Source organism: Macrobrachium nipponense, chromosome 22 (genome assembly GCF_015104395.2).
Source record: "Macrobrachium nipponense isolate FS-2020 chromosome 22, ASM1510439v2, whole genome shotgun sequence".
Lineage (NCBI taxonomy): Eukaryota > Metazoa > Arthropoda > Malacostraca > Decapoda > Palaemonidae > Macrobrachium > Macrobrachium nipponense.
In genome coordinates, this window is record NC_087213.1 from 19,609,573 (window position 1) to 19,637,560 (window position 27,988).

The following is a 27,988-nucleotide window of genomic DNA, read 5'->3' on the forward strand; positions in this document are numbered from 1 at the left end:
ACCAAATTTTATCTTCACTTACATTAATGTGATATGTTTCACAGCTCTCTCCTATTGTGTGCATTTATACCTGAATTTCCATCTGGTGTGGGTATTGATTATACCTTTCTTACTAATTTTCTGGGGCTTCAGACTGTTCTGTGTCATACCCTACTACATTTATGGCTATTTCTCTTCCTGCCTTGCTCCATACACAAACCATGTCCATCTTTGAGATTTCAGTCTATTTTAAATTTATGGGCAACTTCCTCATTTGTATTATGAACTTCTCAATGTACTACTGCCATGATCTCAGCATTTTAAAATTGTCTGTTTCTTTGTTGCTGTCCATGTCTCGACTGCTTAAAGAATTACAGGTTGTAAGACCTTATGAAAATTTTTGCTCTACAGATCAAGTAATCTATTTACGATAGCTCAGCAATCTATACATTTAATTCTTTTTACCGGTTTTTCTTTTTAATGCTTTTTTTGTATTCGGTAGGTCACTTAAGTTCTCATTTCATACATTTATTTTTTATTGTTTGTTTTCATTTTTTATTCTTGTAAATAGTTTATTCTTCATTTTTTAAAAGCATCTTACCTATTATGAAGCTATACTTTCCCATGCCAGTGGGAGGAATGCAGACTAGAAACTCTAAAATCTTTTATGGATGATATACTTTTACCATCCTTGTACTGTCTATTGATCCCTTCCTTTCAGGGTGAACCATGGTTCTTGTGTCTATTGTTCTCAGTGTCTTTTTATTTTTGTGGTAAGAGGACCCATGGAAACAGTTTTGCTTATTTTGCTATTGTGTTTGGACTGGATCATTTTGTGTACTGGTTTGATACGTATTGATTAAGTAGTTTCAGCTCTTCCTCCTGAAAAGCAACAGTTGGAAAAGGACCTTATTGACTTTCTGGGGTGCAGACAAGGCTTATGCTCTGAGGGTCTATTCACTCTTTCACCAGTTTCATAGCTAAGTGGTGGGAGCAGCTTCGCCCCTTCCTCACCCCTTTGGTTTCTGCAGCTCCAAAGGCCAAGGCAGTATTGTGCAAGAAGAGAAGTGGGAGATCAGGTTTTTGCTATGTTGCTCTCAGATGACTGTGCAGTACTTAAATAACATTCTTATATGAGTCCTTTATTAGTATTGCTAAGAGATATATTTCATTTCCAGATCCCAGTAGACAACCATCATTTGTTAGTAATGAAGAACTCCAAGAAGTGATTGACCTTTTGTCTCTTCCAATAATCACTGATGTTGGTGGAAATGGTAACGGAGTTGGGGCTTTCAGTGGTTTTGCTGCTGGAGGAAGTGTTAGTGGTGGTTGTGGTGCTGGTGAAACATCTGGAAATGGTAGTGGGACTGGAGGAGGAGGGTGTTCTAGTGGTGGTGGTGGAGGAAGGGGAGGAGCCTCCCCAGTGACATTTAGTCCAAGTCATCATTCATCCTTGACACAGCTGTTTGAAGAAGCTAATAAGCAGCAAAAACAGCAGCAGCAGCCACAGCAACAACAGCAGCAACAACAGCATCATCAACAACCGGCTTCTGTGCAAAAGAAACCATTAAGCAGCCCAAATCCTCAGTCACAGATCCAGTTCCTTGAGCAGGTTACCCCACCACCAGCACAGCAGTCACCACAACCTGCACCAAATAGTCAACACCAGCAACAGCTTCCAAATAAGGGTTGCTCTTCATCTGGTCATTCGATGGGTGAAGTTGTTGTAGAAGTATCAGAAAATAATACCCAAGTTAGTACACCAATCTGGCCTCCATCTGGAATTGCTCCAGGTAAGGAAGCAGTTTTGTTTGAAGGTATTGTAGTTAGCCTAGTTGTTTAGATTTAGATTGATGTCATCAAAGCATACTGAAATTTTATTGTAAATTGTGATCTTGGTAGCAATATATTTCTCATTTTGAAATATATAAATCTTGCTGTGCTGTCTTAAACTGTAAAATTTAGCAATGGGCCTTTATGGCATTTAAGTATAGTAAAATTCCCTCTTAAACTTGATGTCAAATTTTTCAATCATTATGCATAATATGCAGTTCTAGAAACTGTGACATTTGCTTGTTTATATAACTTATCCAGTCAAATGATTGCTGTTGACTACTTTACTGTATAAATACAGTTAGAAGCTTTTGATTTTGGCATCAGCTAGTGTACTATTGCTTTGTAAGGTAGAGTAGAGCCTTGTATTAATTTTATTTCAGGTGTTACGCTTACTGAGTGTTCGAGTGGAGAAGAAAAACCTTCCTTGCCACTTTGGACAGGTAAGGTATCAGGCACCAGTTAATATGCTGGTTTTATATTTGATATTTTTTAATATTTTGACTCATAAATCTGTTAGCTTCCAGGAAGTGAGTCATTAAATCCTTTGATTTATTGTGCACCATAGATCTGGGTAGATACAAGAGAGTCCAGTTCTGGACTAACTTTCATATGGTCATCAGGAAGCAGTAGTGATTTTGACTTCCAAGTAATCTGTGTCCTTGGTTATTACATTCACTATTCATACCTTGCTGAAGCTCATTACTTTTTAGAAACCTTACACTCAATTTCCCTTTCAATGCTGAAAGGCCTTACAGGTCCTGCACATGGCCTTTGTCTAAAATTTTTCATATTCCATTCCACAAGTTTTTGGCACTGTATTATGTAATGTTTCAACTTTAATTCTTTTATGTTTCATCTCTTCAACAGTAAACCCTATCAATTTATTATAAAAATGATTTTAATTAATTTTAATTTTCAGTCACATTTCATTCTAATGTAATGCCACATTGTTGATATAGAATACAAAAACCTTAAGACTGGAAATTACTGGTAACCCATTCCCATTTCATTGTCTTGGTTACTTTGCCAAGAACACTTTCTATATATCCTCTTCTTAACTTTGGAGGTGGCAGATTTTCATTGTTCTCAATGTTGGATGAATTTTTATTATTTTCTGTTACGCAGGATCATAAGAATCATAATTTATTTCTACATCAGGCTTCTTTATTTTGAGAAAATGTCCCATATGGGGTTGGCCTGTTATTATGTAAGCATTATACTAGAGGTTGTTTGCAGCCCCTAGCTTCACACACTTTTGAACCTTTCTTCAATCTTTCTCTCTAGCCACTTCATAGCCAAATTTTTATGTCAGTCAATCTTTTTTGTGAGAAAATGAATTGAGGGGGTACTTAAAGATGCTTCATTGGTGAGGGCACATCTCTGGATGAACAGTTGGTTAACACTAAGATTTTGTATTTTTGTCTACTTCTGTGACATTTTGGTGAATACTAATAAATTTTATATATAATGAAGCCTGAGGCAGTGTAATTTGCTATATATCAGCTAGCAGAGTAATTGTAGAGGAGTTCTTCTATGTTACACTGTTTGAGTGTTTTCTACTGTGGTATCCCCTTTTGATATACGTATAGTATACGTATTTCATTTTTTACTGTGGTATATTTTACAATAATGGCTTCATGGTGATAGAAAAACTTCAAACTGCAAAACTATAAGCATTAGTAATAAGTTGAGAATACTTCTTTTGATGAAGAGCTGCATTTTGTTGTAACTTATGTGAGGAGTTCATCAAAATGGCAGTATTTTACAACATAAAGAATGCCAAAGAAATGCATAGTAATTATGCTAAGTGTATGGAAAACTGATTGGGCAAAATTCAGAATTATCTGGATTTTTTTTTTTCAAACTCCATAGAAAGGGTATCTTGAACGAGTGAATCATGAAATTTATGTTATAAAGCAAAAATACTGGGCACTTTTAGTTATTCAGTGGTTAGCATAGTGAAAAGAGGTAGTTGTGAATAGTTGAACAGCAAGATGAAATAGATCCAGAAAATAAATGAGATGAAGTACAATGGGTTAAAGAAAGGTTGGATTGCTAGGATGGTAAAAAGGAAGTGAGAATGGTTGTTAGGTGAAAGGCTGAAAAGTTTGTTGAGTGAGGTCCCCGATTGATGGCATTCCTACAGGGAACAATAACCCATGATTATCAGTATGAGGATTGCTTTTGTATATGTTGGCCTTATAAAGGAAGCAGTCTGTATACAGATGTAATACTTGGAGGAAATGCTTTCCTGTTAATCATTACTGTACTGTACCTTGTAATTCAGTTATTTTAACACTTACTCGTCCCTTTGTTATGTCATTTTTATTTTTCAAATATCAATTTCATATTTGTTTTTCAATTGCCCTATCTATTTTAGTAATCTTAAGCTTGTGAAGAACTTTGCGAATAAAAGGTGAAAACTCCTGAGTGCTTATGTAATATATGCACCAATATATCACTGAGGTCTTCTTTAGCTCTGAATTTTTGGGAAATTAAGGATGAAATGAAAGATAAAGTCTAACCACCTTAATAGCTGGATGTTTTGTCCAGAACACAGAAATAGGAATAATCCAGTCAACTATACTAGGCCCCCAAATCTTCATCCTGGAATGCTTAGTCAAGATAAGGTAATTTAGGTAATTTGTGTGAAACCTCTCCTCTGACAGCTTCATTGAAGGGCATGAGTCACATCATTATTCTCCTCTGACTTCATCTTTAGTGTGCTGGCTGCTCACACCATAAGCAACCTTTAGCCAGTCTGTGATATTTTCATTCCATACTGTATCATTGTGTTCTTAGTATTACTGCATTTTGCCATCTTCGGAGACAAATCTTTCAAAACTGGCAAACTTCTCTTTTTGTTACTATAGATGTGTTGCCTGTGGCCAGATTTTTGGTCCCATCTATGAACGAAATCCCAACTTCTTTTGAAAAGCAGCATGGTAAAGGTTAGTTTTCAGGTTTCTGCTTCTCTCTCTTATCTCCTACCACTGATGGCAGAGATTCTGCACCCAGAATATCATCCAGCCTAATTCTGTACAAGAGTTGATCAGTTGGCTGTATAAGCCTTTGTTTTTCTACCATGGATGACCATTAAGTCCACCAAAACATGAACTAAAGCTTGGCCCCACAGCCTGTTATCCATAAAGTTACTAGATGACACCACCTCCTCCTCGAGTTGAGTCTCCACACAAGACACTGTTGTATTGAACAATCAATCCCTGGTAATCTGGCTAGTTACCAAGGCCTTGGTGCTGCTGTCATCATTGACAGGCATGCTCTTGAAGAAAATGTGCACAAGCCAGGCCAGCTTTCAATTCCCAGCTGCCATGGGTCTGATTTGTGACTGAGGGCTGAGATCATGATATTGATTGGTCAATTTGTGGCTAGGTATAGAGGTCTCAGCCACAGAGTTAAGGGCTCTATGCCTCATCAGTATTTTAGATTTGCTACTTTCCAAGGTTAGCCTTTTACCTATTGGAATCAACTCTTCAACAAAGGGTCCTACAACTGGCTCTCTCCCCTGTAATCTAATGATTATGAATGTTATGGTGATTTCCATCATTTGTATTGACTCCTTCAATGTTCACCATTTAGCAAATCTCCATCCTGCAGAATTTAATTCATTTTTTTTTTTGAGGCTATCACTTCCAATTTTTTCTTGAAATCCTTTAGCTTATAGTATATTTACCTCTCTAGGGCTCAGTATTCTCAGACTCAGGTAAACATGTACTAGCCATCTCAAGTATTGTTATTGAAAAGTACTATTCCCAGACTCAGTTAAACATGCACTAGCCATCTATAGTATTGATATTGAAAAGTGCAAGCTGAAAAGTTATAGTTGTCAATCAATCTCATCTGCCTAGGAAGAGCAAATCAAAGGATAACTGAAACAAGATGCAGCCTGTCATTTCTCTTACAAATACTAGTGATGTGTAAAAAAATGGTATCAGGCCAAAACGAAAATAAAAGTATGTGAATAAAGTTTTAATAATAGAGGAATTCAGAGGTTTCAGTGGGTAAATTATCATGCACGTTTGTGTAAAACTTTCTTATGAAAACTTAAAACATGACTGATAGAAATATGCACTATTGGTAAATATTAGCTTTAGATCATAGAATAACTTTTACTGTGAATTGACTTATTAATCATTTGCAGAAGGCATTACCTGTGAAAGAAGAAATAGTTCTAGCCTTGGCCGAGATGCTCCAAATCGGGCTTCCTGGCCTGCAGCTTCAAGTTTACTGTAAGTACTGTCTGTACATGTAATTTTCCCTAGTTTAATTATTTTTTTCAGATACTGAGCTTTATACTATGGCATTGCAGTTCACTTTCTTTCATTATCATAAATATTTTTTTTTACTTCAGCTTGTCCCTTTTTAGACATTTTTCATTGCTTCTCAAGTTTTATTGTACATTAACATTATAGTTATTGATTGATAAAGACTAACTTCCTCTGCTGACCTGGTTCAAATCCCCAAAGAGGCAGTTGGTCTTTTGTCATATATTTCCAGATGGGATTACTTGCTTAAAATACACCCTAGCTCTTGAAGTAATTTTCTTTCTTTTGTTCATTTTTATTCGTTTTTATTTAGTGCTGTGCCACTGATTGCATATATTCACTTTTAGTCCAATCTTCTCTGCACTGTCCTTTCTTTTTTCAGATAACTAATCTTACTATAAAAGTTAATTCAGAATTAATATGTATGAATAATAATAATAATAATAATAATAATAATAATAATAATAATAATAATAATAATAATAATAATAATAATAATATGTGGCGCCGTGGCAGAGTGGGTTAGGTCGTCAATGGACTGGTTAAGCAACATTGGGGCTGGTCAGTCGTTGGATGGGTGACCGCTCTCCTCGACATTGATTCCTTGGGAAACGATCTTTACCATAATTTCCTCAGTCGACTCAGCTGTAAATGAGTACCTATCCCTGATGGGGTAGGGTCCAGCTATGGGTTAAATAGCAAAACTCGGCAATGATGTTAAGAAATGAAGGAATAAACGACAACGACGTAAATGGAACCTCTGGCAACAGAGGAGCTTCGTCCGGCAGCCAAGTATTCAGCCCAATTGAAGGGGAAGACAGTCAGGTACTTGGAGGTTGTCATCCAGCAACTACCACCACAACGATAGTAACCAACAGCCTGAGATTGGAGCTACAGAAGCAAACCAAAGGAAGAAATGGGCAAGAGAAGAAAATAAGGAAATATGGAGATGCTACATCAGAAGTAACCCGATGGAGAGAGGATATAGGAGAAGGTTGGTCAACATCTGGAATGAGAGGAATAACACCCCCGAAACAGAGCAGAGGCTGGCAGACCAAGTAAGGAACATAAAGAAAAAGAACTGGCGCTCTCCAACACAAAGAGAAGAACTGGAAAGGGAAATGTCACACGACAATGAATTACACGAAGACGAACTGAGAGACGATGCCACAGAAGACGACAGGGATGATGAGGTATCAAACACTGACACACGAAGAAACACCGAAGAAGTAACAAAGAGGACGGAATGGGTAGAAAAGATTAGACAATGGATGGAGCCAGATACAGAGAGAACAAAGATCCCCTCCATGAAAGCCTACAACACCAAGAAATTAAGGGAGAAAACAAGTGAGGTCAATGAAATAGTGGGCATAATACACACCACCAGTATCACAGAAAAAAATAACTTGGCATATGCAGGAGCAAGATTAGTAGCAGAACTGATGGGGATTCGAACACCAACACCACCAGCACAACCAACCCAACAGAAACCAAAACAGCAACCACCTTGGAAAAGGTGCCTGGAAAAGCAAATCATGGTGATGAGATCTGACTTGAGTCAACTGAAAGAGATGGGAGAAAAAAGGCTAAGAAGCAAGAAAACAAGGGAGGAACTAAAAGAAAAATACAAAGTACAAGAAAGGGGACTAAACAACACAATAGAAGATGTAAAACAGAGGCTTAAGGCCAAAGCACATAAGATCCAACTGTACATGAACAGGAATAAGGGATACCAACAGAAAAAACTATTCAGAACCAACCAGAAAAGACTATACAGCCAACTAAGAGGGGAAGACAACCACCAAGAAATTCCTGAAGCCGAACCAAGAGACTCTGGGAAAACATATGGACCAATCCAGTATCACACAACAAACATGCAACATGGCTCCAGGAAGTCAAGGAAGAAGAAACAGGGAGAATAAAACAAAGATTCACAGAGATCACAACAGACACAGTCAGACACCAACTAAAGAAAATGCCAAACTGGAAAGCCCCAGGTCTCGATGAAGTCCATGGATACTGGCTCAAAAACTTCAAGGCCCTACACCCACGAATAGCAGAACAACTCCAGCATTGTATCTCAAATCACCATGCACCCAAATGGATGACCACAGGAAGAACATCCTTAGTACAAAAAGACAAGAGTAAGGGAAATATAGCCAGTAACTACAGGCCAATCACCTGCCTACCAATAACGTGGAAGTTACTAACAGGTATCATCAGTGAAAGGCTATACAACTACCTAGAGGAGACAAACACCATCCCCCACCAACAGAAAGGCTGCAGAAGGAAGTGTAGGGGCACAAAAGACAAGCTCCTGATAGACAAAATGGTAATGAAGAACAGTAGGAGAAGGAAAACCAACCTAAGCATGGCATGGATAGACTATAAGAAAGCCTTCGACATGATACCACACACATGGCTAATAGAATTCCTGAAAATATATTGGGCAGAGGAAAACACCATCAGCTTCCTCAAAAATACAATGTGCAACTGGAATACAATACTTACAAGCTCTGGAATAAGACTAGCAGAGGATAATATCAGGAGAGGGATCTTCCAGGGCGACTCACTGTCCCCATTACTCTTCGTAGTAGCCATGATTCCCATGACAAAAGTACTACAGAAGATGGATGCCGGGTACCAACTCAAGAAAAGAGGCAACAGAATCAACCATCTGATGTCCATGGACGACATCAAGCTGTATGGTAAGAGCATCAAGGAAATAGATACCCTAATCCAGACTGTACGGATTGTATCTAGGGACATCAGGATGGAGTTTGGAATAGAAAAATGCGCCTTAGTCAACATACAAAAAGGCAAAGTAACGAGAACTGAAGGGATAAAGCTACCAGATGGGAGCAACATCAAACACATAGATGAGACTGGATACAAATACCTGGGAATAATGGAAGGAGGGGATATAAAACACCAAGAGATGAAGGACACGATCAGGAAAGAATATATGCAGAGACTCAAGGCAATACTCAAGTCAAAACTCAACGCCGGAAATATGATAAAAGCCATAACCACATGGGCTGTGCCAGTAATCAGATACAGCGCAGGAATAGTGGAATGGACGAAGGCAGAACTCCGCAGCATAGATCAGAAAACCAGGAAACGTATGACAATACACAAAGCACTACACCCAAGAGCAAATACGGACAGACTATACATAACACGAAAGGAAGGAGGGAGAGGACTACTAAGTATAGAGGACTGCGTCAACATCGAGAACAGAGCACTGGGGCAATATCTGAAAACCAGTGAAGACGAGTGGCTAAAGAGTGCATGGGAAGAAGGACTAATAAAAGTAGACGAAGACCCAGAAATATACAGACAGGAGAATGACAAACAGAACAGAGGACTGGCACAACAAACCAATGCACGGACAATACATGAGACAGACTAAAGAACTAGCCAGCGATGACACATGGCAATGGCTACAGAGGGGAGAGCTAAAGAAGGAAACTGAAGGAATGATAACAGCGGCACAAGATCAGGCCCTAAGAGCCAGATATGTTCAAAGAACGATAGACGGAAATAACATCTCTCCCCATGTAGGAAGTGCAATACGGAAAATGAAACCATAAACCACATAGCAAGCAAATGTCCGGCACTTGCACAGAACCAGTACAAAAAGAGGCATGATTCAGTGGCAAAAGCCCTCCACTGGAGCCTGTGCAAGAAACATCAGCTACCTTGCAGTAATAAGTGGTACGAGCACCAACCTGAGGGAGTGATAGAAAACGATCAGGCAAAGATCCTCTGGGACTATGGTTCAGAACAGATAGGGTGATACGTGCAAATAGACCAGACGTGACGTTGATTGACAAAGTCAAGAAGAAAGTATCACTCATTGATGTTGCAATACCATGGGACACCAGAGTTGAAGAGAAAGAGAGGAAAAAAATGGATAAGTATCAAGATCTGAAAATAGAAATAAGAAGGATATGGGATATGCCAGTGGAAATTGTACCCATAATCATAGGAGCACTAGGCACGATCCCAAGATCCCTGAAAAGGAATCTAGAAAAACTAGAGGCTGAAGTAGCTCCAGGACTCATGCAGAAGAGTGTGATCCTAGAAATGGCGCACATAGTAAGAAAAGTGATGGACTCCTAAGACGGCAGGATGCAACCCGGAACCCCACACTATAAATACCACCCAGTCGAATTGGAGGACTGTGATAGAGCAAAAAAAAAAAAATAATAATAATAATAGTAATAATATTTAATGGATTGAAAATTGGTTTTTATATAAATTTCACTTACAATACACAAATCTTGTTTAAAGTACTGTAGTTTTTACTTCATATTAGTAATATTAGTACCCACATTGGAATCACAGAGACTTTGTAATCTTCATTTTTGTTATAATAGTCTTCTCTTTTCTGTTATCCGTGATCATTTCAGGTGGGCTGGTTTAGATGGGTTCATAAGTGAAGGTGAGAGTGAGGAAGGTGGAAATGTGTCTCCTATCAATTTGCCACAGTACCGCCGTCACTCAACAGATATCACACACCTGTCATTTAACTCTACGTCTCCTCTTATAGCTAAAACCAAGAGTTCAGACAATATAACAGTAGTAAGTACTTGAATAATAAGAAATTTACTCACTTTTTTAAAGGAAACATTCAGGCTTTTGTTTTGGTAATTTATTTTTTATGAGTGGTTGTCAGGATCTCATGAGAACCATCTTATTTCAGTTAAGTCCTGATACAGTAGTTTAGTCCTTTAGATAAAATTACCTTTGTTAATGAATTGGACCTATGACTAGATTGTACTGTGCTAACCAAGTGTAAGTTTGAAGTTTTAAAAATATTGTAGTACTGGATATTGTCTCACCAGTGGGTCCCAAGAATGATCCTGTGCAGGGATGCAACTTAAGCCAGATTCCTGAAAAATCCATTGTTTCTGTGTTGACATATGCAGTTAACACAGTTAGTTAATTGACTGTTGTGAGTTGCAGCCATGAAGATGGCAGAAAGCATGGTGTCAGCAACCTCATCCTAAAGATTTGCCGAATAATGGAAAGTTAACATTTACTGCAGCCATGTCTTCAGGGGAAAAGGAATATGTGAAAATGGGTCAAATGTATATACAATTAACAAAACAGCAGTACCTCGGCTGTTTTTCATCATTATCCTTCTTCAGTGTTAAGTTACTATTTATTTTACTATATATGTATTAGTTCATCTAGAAAAGATGGTATTAATACAACCACAGTGACATCAGTAATCCAGAGGCACCAGTTCTTAGTGCAAGGTAGCACCAAGGATTGTAGGAGGAAGACAGACCTTACAGTGTAGTTGCAGAACACTGGAAACTGGTCCTTCCTGCAGAGAATTATGGAAGTTTTCAGAACTCCGATGGTAGATTTACTTATGATAACTTACTCTTACTGATTTGGTATCCAGTAGCTTGAGGTGTGTGCTTATTCTTCTGTTTCCCTTCTAACTGTGCTGATCATTAAGCTAGGTCATATCATCCAAATGACAAATGTAAACCTTAGTTGACCCATTGTGGCTCCAGTACAAGTGGTTGTGTCTAACTAGTGTTCATCTTGATTAATCTGTTATGGGACTTTCAACATAATCCAAGCTTCTATAACAAGTTTCACTTACATTGATTTCAATTAGAAAAAAAAAACTTGCTTTTATTCTCATCCTAACTAATTTCTGAATTTCCATATAAAGGGTTTTCCATTTCTGCTTTCAAGAATCACAAATCAGCACTCTGGGGTGCTATTCATCAAAGGATTTTACCTCATGAAGTCTTAGGATCTCTTTCAGAACTCTGAGTGTAAGAGACATCACCTTACACCCTGGTTCTGCAGAGATTTTTAAGGTAGCCATTTGAACCTATAGACAGGCCTTACACTGGAGTCAGCCTGTTCCATTTACGCCATCCAGATATGAGTGGCTTGTGCTGGGATTTGATTAACATAACCCATACAAGTTAAAACTCAGATACTAATGCAACTCTCGCTGAGCAACAAGAACAAGAAGTCCCTATTGTCTGCCGATTTTATTTTGCTAGTTTAGGTTGCTTGACATCTTTTAAGTTATGTTTTCTTTAAAAGACTGAAACATCTTGGGGTTATTTTAGCTCCCACCTTTGATTGCCATATTTTGGGTAGTGACTATAATTAATGTTGTGAAATGTCAGACTGTGCTTGAGCTGTACTATGGCCCTCCACATTCATGGATTTTATTTCCTTGCTCAAAGGTACTCTGATGCACACTTAATATGTCCAGTTATGTACTTATTTATCATGTGCACTCAGTTTTACCTATTTTATTATTATTTATGTTGTATCCTTTGTTCATACGCAAACAAACCTTCAGTCTTAACAATAAGATAATTTCTAGCACCTAGCTGGATCTGGTTAAATCACAGATGAAAGCAAAGAATCTTGTGAGATCTGGCAATGCGTGTGTATATCTGGTGAAGAGTGGTCAAGAACCACGCACATATACCACTGCGTCAGTCTCTTCTTACCCGCTTGGGTGAGAGTTGTGGTTGACCTCTCTTGGCCTTTACCCGGTTCGTTCATTGCCTGTTTCGATTGTGTTTAAGTGTGTGTGCTGTTATTATGATTATGGCTTCTGCTTCTTCTCGGCCTCGTCAACGTGTGCACCCCGGAAGTCCAGGTTTTCCGTGTTCTTGTTATTTGGCTTCGGCTGCGACCCCCCCACATCACTTGCAGTAGGTGTCGCTCTAATGTTTGTACAATAACGAATCCTTGCAGGGAATGCCGTGCATGGCCTAAGAGCAGTGGAAGTTGTTTTATAACAAGAGGGAGCATCGTAGGATTTCTACTCATCCTTCGTTGGAGGGTTTTTCATCTCCTCTTGCCGATGCTTTGTCTCCTGCTGCCATCACACCCCATAGTAGTGTTGTGCCTCTGTCCCCTTCCTTTTCTTCCATCGATTCGTCATTGGAAGTATTGGGAGGCCCTCAGGCTGATTTTGTAATGTTGCCCCATCTTTTTCGGGAGTTAATTTGATTCCCGAGAGGGAGGAGGCCTTTTCATCATTGTCTTCTATTGCAAAGTAAGAGGCGTCCAAGATGGCGGTGCTTTGGAAGACACTGGGGACTTGGGGTTTGTCCTTGGAGGGTTTGTTGATGGACTTTATGGATGCTTGCTCCCCCCCCCCCCACACCCCCACCCCCCATGCTGTCCAGGCCCAAACCCTGGTGTGTTGGTTTGCTATTGGACAGTCAAAGTTTCTCTTTGGTTCCCTATACAGTGATTCTCCCATATATCATTGTACGTCACTCAGTGTCCGGGTACAGCTAGTTGTCGACTTACGACCTATGCGAGTTACAACTGATCGATTTTACAACCACCCACAATTAAAATGACTGGGAAGTGACTTGAGCAAGAAAGAATGGTGTCCAGCTGAACATACGACAGTTTTTCCCCAGTTCCTGCCTCTCCACACACACACAGCTCACTTTTCGCACTGCTAATAACTATTATTATGCATCGGCAACAAGGATATAACTCCAGTAAACTTATGCCAATAAACACAGCCGAAGATAAAATTGAGAGAATAATTTTAATCAAAACTTCAGGTTTTGAAAGAACACATTTTACTGTTGTTTTCACGCCAATAAAAGATGAGTAACGTAACTAATGGTAAAGCTCGTACTACAAAGAAATCAAGTGAAAATACTGAATGGAATTGTGTAATATTTTTACACAATAAACATGCCCACAATGCTATTTGTTAATGAAAAACATAATTTAGTTCATGAGACGTATTAAATTCATATTTCATACATTCAACTTCCCTGTCAGATATATACTTAGCTATAGACTCCGTCGTCCCCGACAGAAATTCAAATTTCGCGGCACTCGCTACAGGTAGGTCAGGTGATCTACCGCCCTGCCCCGGGTGGCAGGACTAGGAACCATTCCCGTTTTCTATCAGATTTTCTCTGTCGCCGGTGGTGTCAACATTGTTGTTACTACCTCCTGACTGGAATTCTTTTTTCAACGCTTTTGATCTTCTTTCGACCGATTTTTGGTGACGTACTTGGATCGTTGTTTGGCATTCGCTATCGTGGAATTGTTTTTGGACTTGGCTTTGGATTTTTCTTGAATATGTCTGACTCAAGTGTTGGTTTGAGAGTGTGTGTGAATGAAGGCTGCAAGGTGAGGATGCCGAAGGCTTCAGTAGATCCTCACACTGTATGCCGACGATGTAGAGTTGTTGAGTGTTCTTTAGATAACACATGTAATGAGTGTGAAAGGTTGAGTGCTGAGGAATGGAAGAAGGGATAGAGAGAGGAAAGCGGCTTATAAAAGCCTAAGTAGATCTAGATCTAACGAACCCTTATCTAGTTCTGTAGCTTCTTCTACTCATTATTATTCTCCATCTTTATCAGGCCGATCACAGGTTGCTAATCCTAGTGATTCGGCTTCTGAAATTGCAGACCTCAAGGCTTTCCTTCAAAAAATGCAAGAGAAAATGGCGGCATTAGAAGGCAAGCAAAGTGAAGGTGATATTTCCAGTGATGTAAGTGTCCCCAGTGTAGTGGAGGGGGCGTCTGGTCGGCTCTGCGACGCTCCCAGGCCTAGACCTCTTCCAAGCTCCCTGGCCCAGAGGAGAAGGAAAGTTGAAAGCCGTACGGAGGTTGTGGAGAATCCCCACCGATCAGGCGTCCCTTCGGCAGAATCTGTTACATCTCAGACTGCCAGGGATCGCTACAGAAAAAGCGTCCTACGTGAGTGCTTTTCTTCATCGGGATCTCCCTCACCGAAACGAGGGTGGAAGGATACGAATCTTTCCCGTCCACTAAAGAGGAACTGGAAAGAGCCTGAGTTTAACTCTAGCCCCGAGCACTTTTCCGAAGAAGAAGCGCCTTCGGTCATCAAGAGAGCTAGACAGGAGTTAACTCCCTTTGCTGTAAGGGAGCCTCAAGCGCCTTCCAGATCTCCCTCTCCTGCTTTTGAAGAAGAAAGGGAGTCTTCAACCAAGAAGATATTGATGAACCTGCAAGAACAGCTAGCGTCTTTGGTGGGAGTCCTTTCCAAGGAGAATCCTCGTAGAAAGGACGACAAGCTTCCTGTCAAAAGATCAAGACACCGATCTCCTGTCAGGTGCAACGAGCCTTCCAGGGGAGTTGTCGCACAGGCAGCCATCTCTGGGGGGAGCGAAGCACTAGGCAGGCGAGAGGTAGAAGAGGAAGAAGCTCCTGCCAGGCGCGTGGTGCCAGCTTGGGGAGGCGCCAAGCAGGCACCAGACAACACCTGAGAGTGAGGATTATGATAACAATGAAGTTCTCACAGGAAGGGATGAACCAGCCAGACGCAAAGCGCCTGATTATATCCGAGATCATTCCAGGCGCCAAACGCCAACCAGGCGCCAGCTAGAATTGAAGATACAAACAAGTGTGAGGCGCCAGCCAGGCGCGAGGCGCCTACTATGAGCGAAGAGCCGGATAGGCGCCAGGCACCAATTAGTCAAGATTCGCCTATGGGCAGGCGCAGGGAGACAATATCTCTTAGTCCCTCACCTGTTAGAAGTTCTTCATCTACGGAAAGGAAAAAGTCCAAGGAAGAGACAGGTGAAAGAAGGGAGCATTCTCCTTCCGATCCTCTCGACTTAAAGGAAGTATCGGAGGATGAGGTGATTAACAAAGAAGGACTGTCGAACTATAAAGTTCTTACTTCTCTCCTTCTGGAAGAATATGGAGATTCCTTGACTCCAGCTGCTCTTCCTTCTCCGCACTCTCTATTTTCGAGTGCTAAATCTCTCAAGTCTTCGTCCTTCCTTAAGATGAGACCGGCCATATTCCTGGATTAAAACTAAAAAGGAACTGGGGAGGACAGTCTTTTGTATGCCTCTGGCCAAACTGACGGGCAGAAGAGGCATGTGGTATGAGACTGGAGAAAATATGGGATTGTCTCTGCCTACTTCGGCTGAATCAGACTTCTCGAGTCTCGTAGACTCCTCGAGAAAGCACGCTTTAAACTCGGCCCAAGCGACATGGGGCCTTTCGGAAATGGACCACCTCCTCAAGGGGCTTTTCCACGTTTTGGAGGTTTTCAATTTCCTGGATTGGTCCCTTGGGGTTTTGGCCAAAAAGACCCATGAAGTGGAAGGCCTAAACCCAGAAGCTTTGCATAGCATACTTACATGCATTGACAAAGCAGTTCAGGATGGTTTGGCAGAGGTCTCCTCCCTCTTTGGTGTGGGGATGTTAAAGAAGAGAGCAGTTTATAGTGCTTTCCTCACTAAGGCCGTCTCTCCTTCGCAGAGAGCCGCCTTGCTGTTTGCTCCGCTATCAGAGCATTTGTTCCCTTCTCAGTTGGTGAAGGACATTTCACATTCGCTAACTGAGAAGGTGACGCAAGATCTCCTCAGACAATCATCGAGGAAGAATAGGCCTGTGACCAATGAAGACAAGAAAGGGGCTCGTCCACCACAGCAGCCCTTTCCAGGAGGCCCTCCTACTAGAACAATATCCAAAAGAAAGACTACGGAAAGAAGAGGAAGAGCTTCCTTCCGACCCTTTAAAAAGGGGAAATGAGAAAGTGATCCTCCAAACACCAGTAGGTGCCAGGTTACAAGAATTTGCGGAAGCCTGGGCAAGCATAGGAGCCGACACATGGTCCATGTCGGTCATCAAGAAGGGATATGATATCCCATTCAAGGACAGCCCTCCCCTGACATCAACACTGAGGGAACTGTCCGCCAGATACAAGGACCCTGTACTGATGGATACTCTTCGTCAAATGGTGGAACAGATGTGGGACAAAAGGGCAATCGAGCTAGTACTGGACCACAACTCCCCGGGGTTTTACAATCGCCTTTTTCTTGTAGCGAAAGCTTCGGGGGGATGGAGGCCAGTACTAGATGTAAGTGCACTGAACAGATTTGTAGAGAAACATAAGCTCAGTATGGAAACGTCTGCTTCAGTTCTTGCAGCCCTTCGCCAAGGAGATTGGATGGTGTCTCTCGATCTTCAAGACGCCTATTTCCACGTCCCGATTCATCATTCATCGAGGAAGTACCTTCGTTTCATGATGGAGGGAAGGATCTTTCAGTTCAGGGCCTTGTGTTTCGGCCTGTCCACGGCTCCTCAAGTCTTCACAAGTATAATGAAGAATGTGGCAAGACATCTACATCTGATAGGAATAAACATCTCCCTATACCTGGACGACTGGCTTATCAGGGTCAGATCGCAGAGACAGTGTTTGGAGGACCTTTCAACGACATTAGACCTGACAAGGTCGTTAGGATTGATCGTGAACCTCGAGAAATCTCAGATGATCCCCAGCCAGAACATGGTTTATCTGGGGATTCGGATGGATTCTCGGGGTTTTCGAGTGTTTCCTTCTCAAGAGAGAATATCAAAAGGTTGCGCTACAGTCTCCAGCTTCTTAGGGAAGGAGCGCAGTTCAGCGAGGGAATGGTTGAGCCTTCTGGGGACCCTTTCCTCGCTGGAACAGTTCTTTCCTCTAGGAAGACTGCATCTCCGTCCTCTACAGCTCTTCCTGAAAAGGAATTGGAATTGGAATTGGAAGACAGGACAGCTCTCCAATACATTTCTGATTCCTTTAGAGGTGAAAAATCACTTAAGGTGATGGTTACCCCCTCTAGAGGAAAACAGAGGTGTGTCCCTGGAAGTTCGGAACCCGAACCTGATATTATATTCAGATGTGTCGGAGACGGGTTGGGGTGCAACCTTAGGATCGAGAGAAGTGTCAGGCACCTGGTCGGAAGAGCAGGCGTCATGGCACATAAACTGCAAGGAGCTCTTAGCCATTCATCTTGCTCTAAAGGGCTTCGAGCAGATAATCAGAGACGGGGTAGTGCAGATAAACTCCGACAATACCACCGCTCTGGCTTATGTAAGAAAACAAGGCGGGACTCACTCACTCTCTCTCTACGAACTAACAAGAGACCTTCTAATATGGGCGTACCAAAGAAACATCACTCTACTGACAAGGTTTGTCCAAGGAGAGAGGAACGTGAGAGCGGACAGGCTGAGCAGGAGGTTCCAGGTCCTTCCCACAGAATGGACCCTCCACTTGGAAGTGTGTCAGATCCTTTGGTCTCTTTGGGGGAGGCCTCAAATAGACCTGTTCGCCACGTTCCTCTCCAAGAGGATAGACACCTTTTGCTCTCTGGCAGACGACCCCAGAGCTTTTGCAGTAGACGCCTTTCTCCTAAATTGGTCCGGACTGGATGTTTACGCTTTTCCCCCATTCAAGATCCTGGGGGAAGTGATCAGAAAGTTTGTGGCCTCGAAGGGGACAAAGATGACTCTGATAGCCCCATTTTGGCCAGCCCGAGATTGGTTCACAGAGGTAATGGAGTGGACGGTGGACTTCCCCAGATCTCTTCCAAACAGGACAGATCTGCTCAAACAGCCCCACTTCGAGAGGTACCATCAAAACCTCCCCGCTCTTGCTCTGACTGCCTTTCGACTATCGAAAGACTTGTCAGAGCGAGAGGGTTTGCTCGCAAGGCGGCAAGCGCAATCGCTAGAGCCCGCAGATCATCTACTATGCGAGTATACCAATCGAAGTGGGAGGTGTTCATAAGTTGGTAGGTGTTTAGAAGTTGGTGTAGGTCGAAGAAGCTGTCCTCCTCCAATACCTCTGTGACCGAGATTGCAGATTTCCTTCTTTTCTTGAAGGAGAAATCGCATCTTTCTGTACCAATCATCAAAGGATACAGAAGTATGCTCTCGGCCGTTTTCAGGAACAGAGGCCTAGATTTGGCCAACAATAAAGATTTGCACGATCTCATTTGTTCTTTTGAAACATCCAAATCAAAAGAACCTAGAGTTCCGAGCTGGAATCTAGACGTGGTCCTAAGATTTCTGTCTTCCGAAAGGTTCAAACCACCTCATAGGGCTTCCTTTCGGGACATTATGAGAAAGTGCCTATTTCTTTTGTCTCTTGCTACGGCGAAAAGAATCAGTGAGCTGCAGGGCCTTGAGTCAAGAGTGGGCTTCAAAGGAGACTCTGCTATTTGTTCGTTCCAGACTCTTTTTCTTGCAAAGAATGAGAATCCCTCGAAGCCCTGGCCTAGGAGCTTCGAGGTAAAGGGCCTGACTAGCCTAGTAGGTAGAGGCAGAGAGGTCTCTTTGCCCAGTCAGAGTGCTTAAATTCTATCTGGACAGGAAGAAACAGATGGGGGGTTCGCAACACGGTCTATGGTGCTCAGTAAAGGACCCCAAAAGACCGATGTCGAAGAATGCCTTGGCCTCTTTGTAAGAAGCATAATTACGGAGGCACATAAGAACTGCCCAGATGACTCTTTTAAACTCATGAGAGTGAGAGCTCACAAAGTAAGAGCAATTGCAACGTGTATTGCTTTCCAGAGAAATATGTCGCTTAAAAATATCTTGGAAGCAACATATTGGAGGTGCAACTCAGTGTTTGCATCTCATTACTTGAAGGACGTGCGTGTAACGTACGAGAAATGTTTTTCTCTAGGTCCGTTTGTGTCGGCGGATACGGTCCTGGGTATTGGAGCAAGCGCCGATCCTTAATTTTGTGTGCGTAACCCTCTGGTTGGATACGTTCTTGACTTCCTGCTGGAAGAAGTGTCAGATGTCGCACAGGCGGCTGTCACTTCAATTCAGTAAGGAACTCCAGTGGTATCTGACTATCAGAGGGGTACAAATTTTTTTTTGTACTTTAGTGTGTGCGTATTGACTGTGTATTTCGAGTTATGGGTTGTTTGTGAAGAGTTTGGGGGATAACTCTTGGCAATCTTAGAACTAACACAGGTGTTAGGATCGGGTGATCGGGATCGGTTGTGTGCTCCTTAAATAAGGCGTGTTGTCATATAAGTGGATTAGCACCCATTGACAAATGCCAGTCAGGCTCTGCCGAGTAAGTGGATAAGACCCCATTGACAGACCCACAAGAACTCTTGGCCACAGATCACTATCTCGCTAAGGCTCTTGAGGTGAAGCAGACTCCTAGGCAGTAGCCACGAAGTCTTCCACCTAATCAGGTAGGAACCAAGGTCTATAAATACCTACAACATATGTTGTTTACCTGTCTATTCAGTAGTTAGCTGTCTCTTACCCTCCACCAAAGGGTGTCCAATCAGCTAAGTATATATCTGACAGGGAAGTTGAATGTATGAAAATGATATTGTTATGATACAATAAAGTTTCATACATACTTACCTGGCAGATATATATGATTGATGGCCCACCCAGCCTCCCCGCAGGAGACAGGTGGAAGAGAGAAAATCTGATAGAAAACGGGAATGGTTCCTAGTGTTGCCACCCGGGGCAGGGCGGTAGATCACCTGACCTACCTGTAGCGAGTGCCGCGAAATTTGAAAATCTGTCGGGGACGATGGAGTCTATAGCTAAGTATATATCTGCCAGGTAAGTATGTATGAAACTTTATTGTATCATGACAATATCATTTTAGACTCAAAAACATGTCATATAATGACAAATTACCTTCTCATATAAGTAAAGTATCTAGATATTTTATGTTAACTAGAAGCAAGGCAATTTGCTCCAAATTGAGTTAAATACGGCGAAATAAAACGTAAACATGATGAACTGAACTCGTATTTGCCATCAGCTAATTTCCAAACCAAAACATTGACCTCTTTGTTAGTATTTCACGATACAATAATATGAGAATACATACAATATTATTGGATACAATAATGTACAACTTTTTAAAAGATTCAAGGAAAAGTTGCATATTCATTGTATTTTTAGTTCATAAATATACATAGCCATCAGCAGCCTGACATCGGAATATAGAATACAGCACTAAAAAATGAAGCCTTTAGGTAATTCTACATACAAATAGCCTAGTTTCCAGCTTAGCCTACTACGAGCTACGTTCTGACACTGCTTTTTATTATTTTATTACTCATATATTTTAACTTCATCATTTTATAACTTTATACTGTATAAATTTCTTTAAATTAGTGTACTTTAACAATTATCCTACATTCCCGAGTTAGCCTACCCAATCGTAAGTCTAAATACAGTACTAAACTTCTCAGAATCTTCACTTTGTTATCGGTACTTTCATATCCGAAATTTTGTAGATTCATAATTGTCGCTATTAGTTTCTTAGTTGATTTTTATTGTAGAGGATAAAGAGATGAACAAAATAATGAATGGAATTCAGCAATAACTATGCATTTGAATGTTGCCGTCGCCGTCAAACCATAAACAAAGCACACCAGCGCCATCTATTAAGGAAAATGAACAGCAAACTATTCACTAATGAAATAAAGATTTTCTTGCATGGATAAAGATTTATGCTTGCACTTCTTGCCCCTAGCATCATATAATCTCATGGGTGGCATATCGAATAGGTAAATACACAGTTAGATAAAAGAAATTATCAAAACAGTCTCTCAAGCACATAGTGTATACAAAGTAAGGAATTTATGCTTGACAAACGTCTCATTGTTTTGATTAAAAGTTAAAAGGTTTGGCTTGGTTGAGCATTCTCAAGTGGAATATTTAAAAATATATATTTATTCTTCCAAGGTTAATATAAAAAAACTATTTGACTTCGTATAATTACATTACTAACAGTATTTCTACAGAAGCAGTCCGCATCGACTGCAAGGAACGTAACTGCAGATATGACATCCACTAGAGATTGGGGCATCCAATGTATTTCGCCGTGTTTAGTACTGGCCCCTGGGGGGTTAATTACAGTCGTTTGAATAAATATTACTTAAAATTCTTGTTCAGTAGGTAAAACTGTATAGAAAAACCGCAACTGCCATAGTCTAGGCTGCCGCGGATAAGTACCCTAGATCTACCTTTCTGACAACTATTTTCATACAAACAAAGGATATATGGCATAATTTTTGCTGCCTTGAAGTTGTAAACAATACATGGCGTGTCCCTGATGGCGGCAGAACGATCTAATGGCTGCTGATTTAAACTAAAGCTGAACCATGGGAGTTTCCGGACCATAAAATGCCGGTTTTAAGAGGTTCAACTGTATTAATAAATTACTAAATTATATCGTATATGTAGTATACAGTATACTGTAGGCTAGGTTACTGTATTCGTATATATATACGATATATGTATGTACCATGAAAACATCATCATCGTATACGCGAGGCTAACTTGTTACATGTTGTTCATATGTACCATGAAAACATCATCATCGTATACACGAGGCTAACTTGTTACATGTTATTCAATTAATTTCTCTTTGTACTGAATTTTCATAAGCCAATGTGCATTGAACCTAGAGAATTAGCTGAAATTAATAATTACTATGCCATATATATGCATAAAGTATGCTGTGTAGTGTAGGGTAGGCTATCCTATATGTAAAGATGGTACTGATTACCCTAGTGTAGGCTAGGCTAGTATAATATTCTTACGGTAAATTAACATGGGCCGACTTATGTCCAAATTGATTTACGACTGGTTGGTTGAAACCAATTGCGATCGTAAGTCGACAACTACCTGTAGTTAGATTTCAATTTATCTAGCTTCTCACGGGCTTTAGTCCCTCTCCGGAAGTTAATTCTTCTGGAGCTGGACTGGTGGGTAGGCCCCAGCTGGTTTAGGATGTCTTGTACCTCCCTCCAAGTATGAGTCTATCCTATTGTTAGACAAAAGGTTTGTTCGCATATGAACAAATGACAAATTTTCTAAGACAATTTGTATTTTTCATATCTACAAACCTGAGGTCTTAACATTGTGCTGCCCACTTCTAGCTGCCCCTCTGTCTGCTAAGACATCCTGAGCTGGGAAAGACTTGACGCGGTGGCGTATGTACGTGGTTCTTGACCACTCTTCACCCGATATACGCATGTGTTGCCAGATCTCACAAGATTCCTTGCTTTCATCTACGATTTAACTGGATACAGCTAGGCGCTAGAAATTATCCTATTGTTAAGACCTCAGGTTTGTAGCTATGAAAACTACAAATTGTCTTAGAAAATTTGTTATTTTAAATATAAGTGTGAACATTCTCTTCTATTAAATCTTGTAATGAAAGTTCATGCTCTTTTTCACATCTCCCAAAAGGATGTTGGCTCATTATGGATAATAGTAATAAAACATATTGGAAAGAAATTTAAACCCTCTTACTCTGCCTTTGCATAGATTTAGGAAGTAAGGTGTCTAGGATTGCGGCAGTGATACAGACTATTAAGAAACCTTCTCAATACTATGGTATTCAATGTACAAGAGTATTTTAGGACTGGGATATAACTAGAATCCCATATTTTCTTTCAGGGGAATGAATTATCAGGGAAGTGCAGCTGTGCAGAAGGTAATCTACAGCGACTTCTTCTCCTAAATTCCATCCTCCCGGCGCCGGCGCCACCTACACCCACTTCTCAGTACTCACTCTTTAGTTCTACTTAGCCGAGTTCTCCAAATTTCCCTCGTTATAAAATGAAGTATTTTATTGACCACTGTAAAAGTGTAGCTGTTGCTTCTTTAAGTTGTGAAGGGAAATAGTTTTGCATATGATGAAGTAATAGCACTTAGTTTCTGAAACAAAAACACAAAGAAAAGAAAAGGCTCACTTTATGTGTTTGTTGTGTCTGGAACATAGCAATGACGTTACGATTGATGTATATGTAAATTATTCTTGGGAGGCTCTGACTCATTGTACATAGAAAGTTTAACTATATAACATTGGTGTAAATAGTTTTTCAGATAGATTTCTTACAGCATTGTACATATACTCTGGAGAGTTTATCTCACAATGAATTAATGTCTGTTAACTGTTAAAACTTTATTAAAGAATTACTGTAAATATTGGAGGGAAAAACCTTTAAAATATTTTTTGTCTTTGGTGTTGCACTATATGAAATTTTTGAACTGAAAGGATAATTGTCTTTAGTAACTGTGTTGATATCAAAAATAAGATTTACAGAAGCAGCTTTATGTAATATTGTACAACTGTATATACAACGCTAAATGAATGACATCTCATTTGTGACTTGGAATACACCTGGATGTACAAAGCAACAGTTATGACAGATGTAATTTTGCCTTTTAATATTTAAAAAGAAGAGGTCATGTAGAATAACTGCAACATTTTTTGAGCTTTTAATTTGTTGTTTTTGGTAATTTTGTATGTTAGATACAGTGCAGTTTTTAAAGTGAGACATAATTGTGAAATGTAAGGCTGCATTTTTTTACTATGAAAATAATAATTATAGCTCTCTTTGATTATTAATGTTCATTGTGGTTGAATGTGAAGGAGTTTGAATAGGTTGTATTGTGAATTGTTTTAACAGTGACAAGGGCTCACGAGGGTATTATTCTGAAAGGGTGATTTTCTGAAAGACTTGAGGGTTGAAGGTGGATTCTGCAATATTTATTCAATACCAGTCTCTGTTCTTATGATTGATATACTGTCTATAAAGAAAGCTTGAGCAACTATTTATAAACTTAGGTAATATTATTTCATTAGAATTATTATTAGTAAAAAAATTATCCAAACAGTAGTGAGGGAGAGCTAAAATCTGGAGCAAGACAGAGACAAAGAGGTGGGGCAGCCAAGTGGGAAGAGACCAAAGGGAATGGTTAAAACATAAGACAGAAACCAGTGCAGCTAGGAGCTATGAAAACTGCTTGTATATTGTTTAGTGTGCCATGAAAGACATATACTGTACTTGGCACTGCCTCCATGGTATCTTTAGTTTTGGTTTGCTAAAGCCATAAAGCATGTAATGAAGTTAATACCATGACATGACATATATTGAATCATCACTTACATGAATTTCATTTTCTTTTGAGACGTGCTTTCTAAAGTAAAGTATTTATGCATCATATACACTCATGAACAAGCCAAAAATTCATTTTTGGCTTGTTCATGAGTGCATTTAATTTTTAAAAAATGCATTTAATTTTATTGAATACCTTTTTTTATTTTATTTTATTTGTTTTTGTCTTGTATAAGATAAAGAAAAGTGATTCTTAGGATTTAATTTGAGAGATGATTTGAAGAACTGTAGGTATTTGAAGTTTGCCATAGAGACTGAGGTTTTGTTTTGGTGCAAACAGTATGTTGTTTCACTGAATTTTCTTTGAAGGTTCAAGAGTACAGTGTAACATGAATTTTTTATTTAGCTAGAGTTGAGTTATGACAAAAACCCTGACTGTGGTCTTCAGGTAGGCTTGACAAAATAGGGTTTTGATGGAGAATACAGAATTATTGCTCCAAAACTAAATATTCATATACATATTGAATCATTTTTATGGATTAATGAATAGAATTATAATTAAATACATTGTTCACCGGACCTAAAATGCATTTATTTCATTGATAACTTGAGAATGGATGTTTTCAAGAACTCATACATGGTATTGTGGAGAAACTTACCTCTCCAAGGCTTTTTTTATTGAATGTGTATGGGTACATAAATTGCAAGATTAGCAGGTCAGTTAATTCAACTTGAAATTTGGACAGCTGCCTTTTCAAGGGCCAAAAACTTGATTTTATGTATATTTCTACTTATATGTTTACCATCAAATCAAGAATTACCTTGTTTTTCCAGTGGAACAGCTTGAGAATTAACATGCAAAAAACCTTCAAGTTTTGTGAAGGAACTTAAAACCAGATGGGTTAATTGAACATACCTTTATTACTGCAAGTACCATATCAGCAGGTAATACGGCTTTTTTCATTTAGTATGGCTGCTATCATTGCTGTGCTTGGAAATGAGGAGCTGTGGCCAGTATTGCAGCGTGGTGTTTTTTGAAATTATTATCTGTAAGCTTTAGAGTTTTACATTTAGCATCCAAAATGTAATGCTATCATGTGAAATGATAGCACCATGTAAGCTGTTATGAGTTAGTCAGGGTTTCCATTTGGTCTTTTGATTCCACAATAAATACCAGTGCACCCAGAAACTTCATATATCTCAGGAAAGTTAACATCCATAAGGCATGAAGTCCATCAGCTACTGATATAATGGTTTCACCACTAGTCACCCAAATAAACAACTAGAAATTACAACCATAGTAGCTTTAAACTTTGGGGAAGACTTGATACCACAAACAGGACTAACAACTTAGTGTCTAATGCCATCATGTATTACTTCTCAAAGCCAGAGAACTACAAAATCCAGCCATTTTAAAACTGGTGGGAGACTTGCAAAACCCTTGAACTTAGTATTACTTTATAAAGTAAAACTCCTACCATAACTGTATCTGCCAGGTTTGGAATTTGCACAGTATTCCTGTCAACACTGCAAGCCATACTACTACTCTCATGCCATATTGCAGGTGGCAAAAAGTGTGGCAGGTAATATGACTGAGGATTGTGTTTGAGTATGAGTACTGGCTTTTTAGTAGTATTCATATAGGAAAAAATTATCATTTACATATTTGCAAACGAAGCCAACTCATTAAGCCTGGGATTTTTTCTGTATAATTTCTCTCCCAAGTACAAACAGAAATTAATTTGCAAGTGCAATTTCAGTTAATTTTTCAATAATGAATACAATCACCAATTACTGGATTTTACTACATGAGATAGTCTACGGTAATAATTTACTGTGTCATGATAAGGAAAGATTACTTAGCATTGCATGAGGGGGACAGAAATCTGGACTAGGTGACAAGTAGCAGTGTGCATGATTAAGGGGGAAAACTTGGTATACTAATGTATTTTGCTGGTGAGTTTCTTTGTTAGCTTTGTCTAAAGCTTCCTTTTATGACATACTGTACTTCTCTTGAGTATCAAATGTAGTTTGATATATTATGTAACTAACTTATGGGGTGGCGAACACCATTACAGTTTATTTCATGGTATTGCAGAGTAAGAATCACTGTACCAGCTTTCATCTTAGGTTCCTTCAATTACAGGAATTTGAGGAACCATGGAAGCTTTGGGGAATGTTGTTCATGTAAATATTTGCAACAGCATTTAATTTTCTTCTCCAGATGTAATGTTTTTTGCCTACAGTAACTGGAAGGCTATGCATTTTCTCTCTTCAGATTAATCCAAATGCTGATTGGCAGTCTTACCTTTCAGGATTCTGATTTGCAGGTCTGTAGCTTCTGACAGACTGTCAGGGTGTTTTCTTCAAGTTCAGTGTCTGGAGCAATGTTCTTTCAAGAGATTGCTCTTTCAGTGCTAAATTTTCATAGTTGAAGGTTATCTGACCTGTGAAAGAACTAGGTTTTTGGAAACCATATGCAGAATATCTAGACCTGTACTGAGAAGGTAAGCAATATAGCTGGTTGAGTGCAGTGGCTGCACCTATTAACTATATTCTTGCTTTGGTAGCCATTTGTATTTTGCCCGAAAACGTTACAAATCAATGTTTCTTGAGGATTGATTGTGGATATTAAAAAGCATAAACTACAAGCCATTAAAAAGATACTAAGTCTGTGTTCCTGTTTGCAATTTTTAATCATCCCGAAATAAATGGTGTGTCAGCTGAGGTGCAATTCATGGGTGGAAATGAAAAATTCATGGCACCATTTGTAATTCTTTGCTCGCTTGTTAGGAGACCTCATTATCTTCTAGAGGGACAAAAAAGGTCAATGTCCCCAAGTTCTTTTGGGTGAAGATCTAGATCTGTGCAACCATCCTGATAGCCATTCAGCATGTTGAGAGGAGGCTTGCACTATTGGTAAAACCTGCCAATTAAACCTTTGGTTCCTAAGAAATATACTTAAAGAATCCTTATACCTTGAAGAATGCATTTTTTTCTGTCATCCACCTCAAGAACAGAAAGGTTCATGTACTATTGTGATAGCACTAATGCTGAAAGACGGATGTTAGTGAATCTCTTTTATGGAAATTTTGTGTCAAAATACAAATCCAAGATACATACAATGGCAATGTTTCAGCTTCACTTACAGTCTCAAGATAAGAAACAGTAGATCTAAGTATTCCTAATTTTTTATATTTTTGGC

The 27,988-nt window shown here is 39.7% G+C and overlaps 1 protein-coding gene across 4 annotated transcripts in view; it reads left to right on the forward strand.

The window, feature by feature from the left end:
• Positions 1 to 27,458, forward strand: part of LOC135198525 (la-related protein Larp4B-like) — a 60,760-nt gene extending 33,302 nt beyond the window's left edge. For 2 of the 4 annotated variants that reach the window (XM_064226183.1, XM_064226184.1), the window contains exons 6-10: positions 1,158 to 1,772; positions 2,196 to 2,255; positions 5,978 to 6,065; positions 10,517 to 10,688; positions 23,339 to 27,458. In XM_064226183.1, coding sequence (XP_064082253.1) covers positions 1,158 to 1,772; positions 2,196 to 2,255; positions 5,978 to 6,065; positions 10,517 to 10,688; positions 23,339 to 23,470 — 1,067 coding nt within the window. In that variant the 3' untranslated portion in view covers positions 23,471 to 27,458. Of the gene's footprint in view, positions 1 to 1,157; positions 1,773 to 2,195; positions 2,256 to 4,688; positions 5,955 to 5,977; positions 6,066 to 10,516; positions 10,689 to 23,338 lie in introns of those variants that run through there. The other 2 variants (XM_064226185.1, XM_064226186.1) reach the window with 2 other exon arrangements.
• Positions 27,459 to 27,988: the final 530 nt, after the last annotated feature.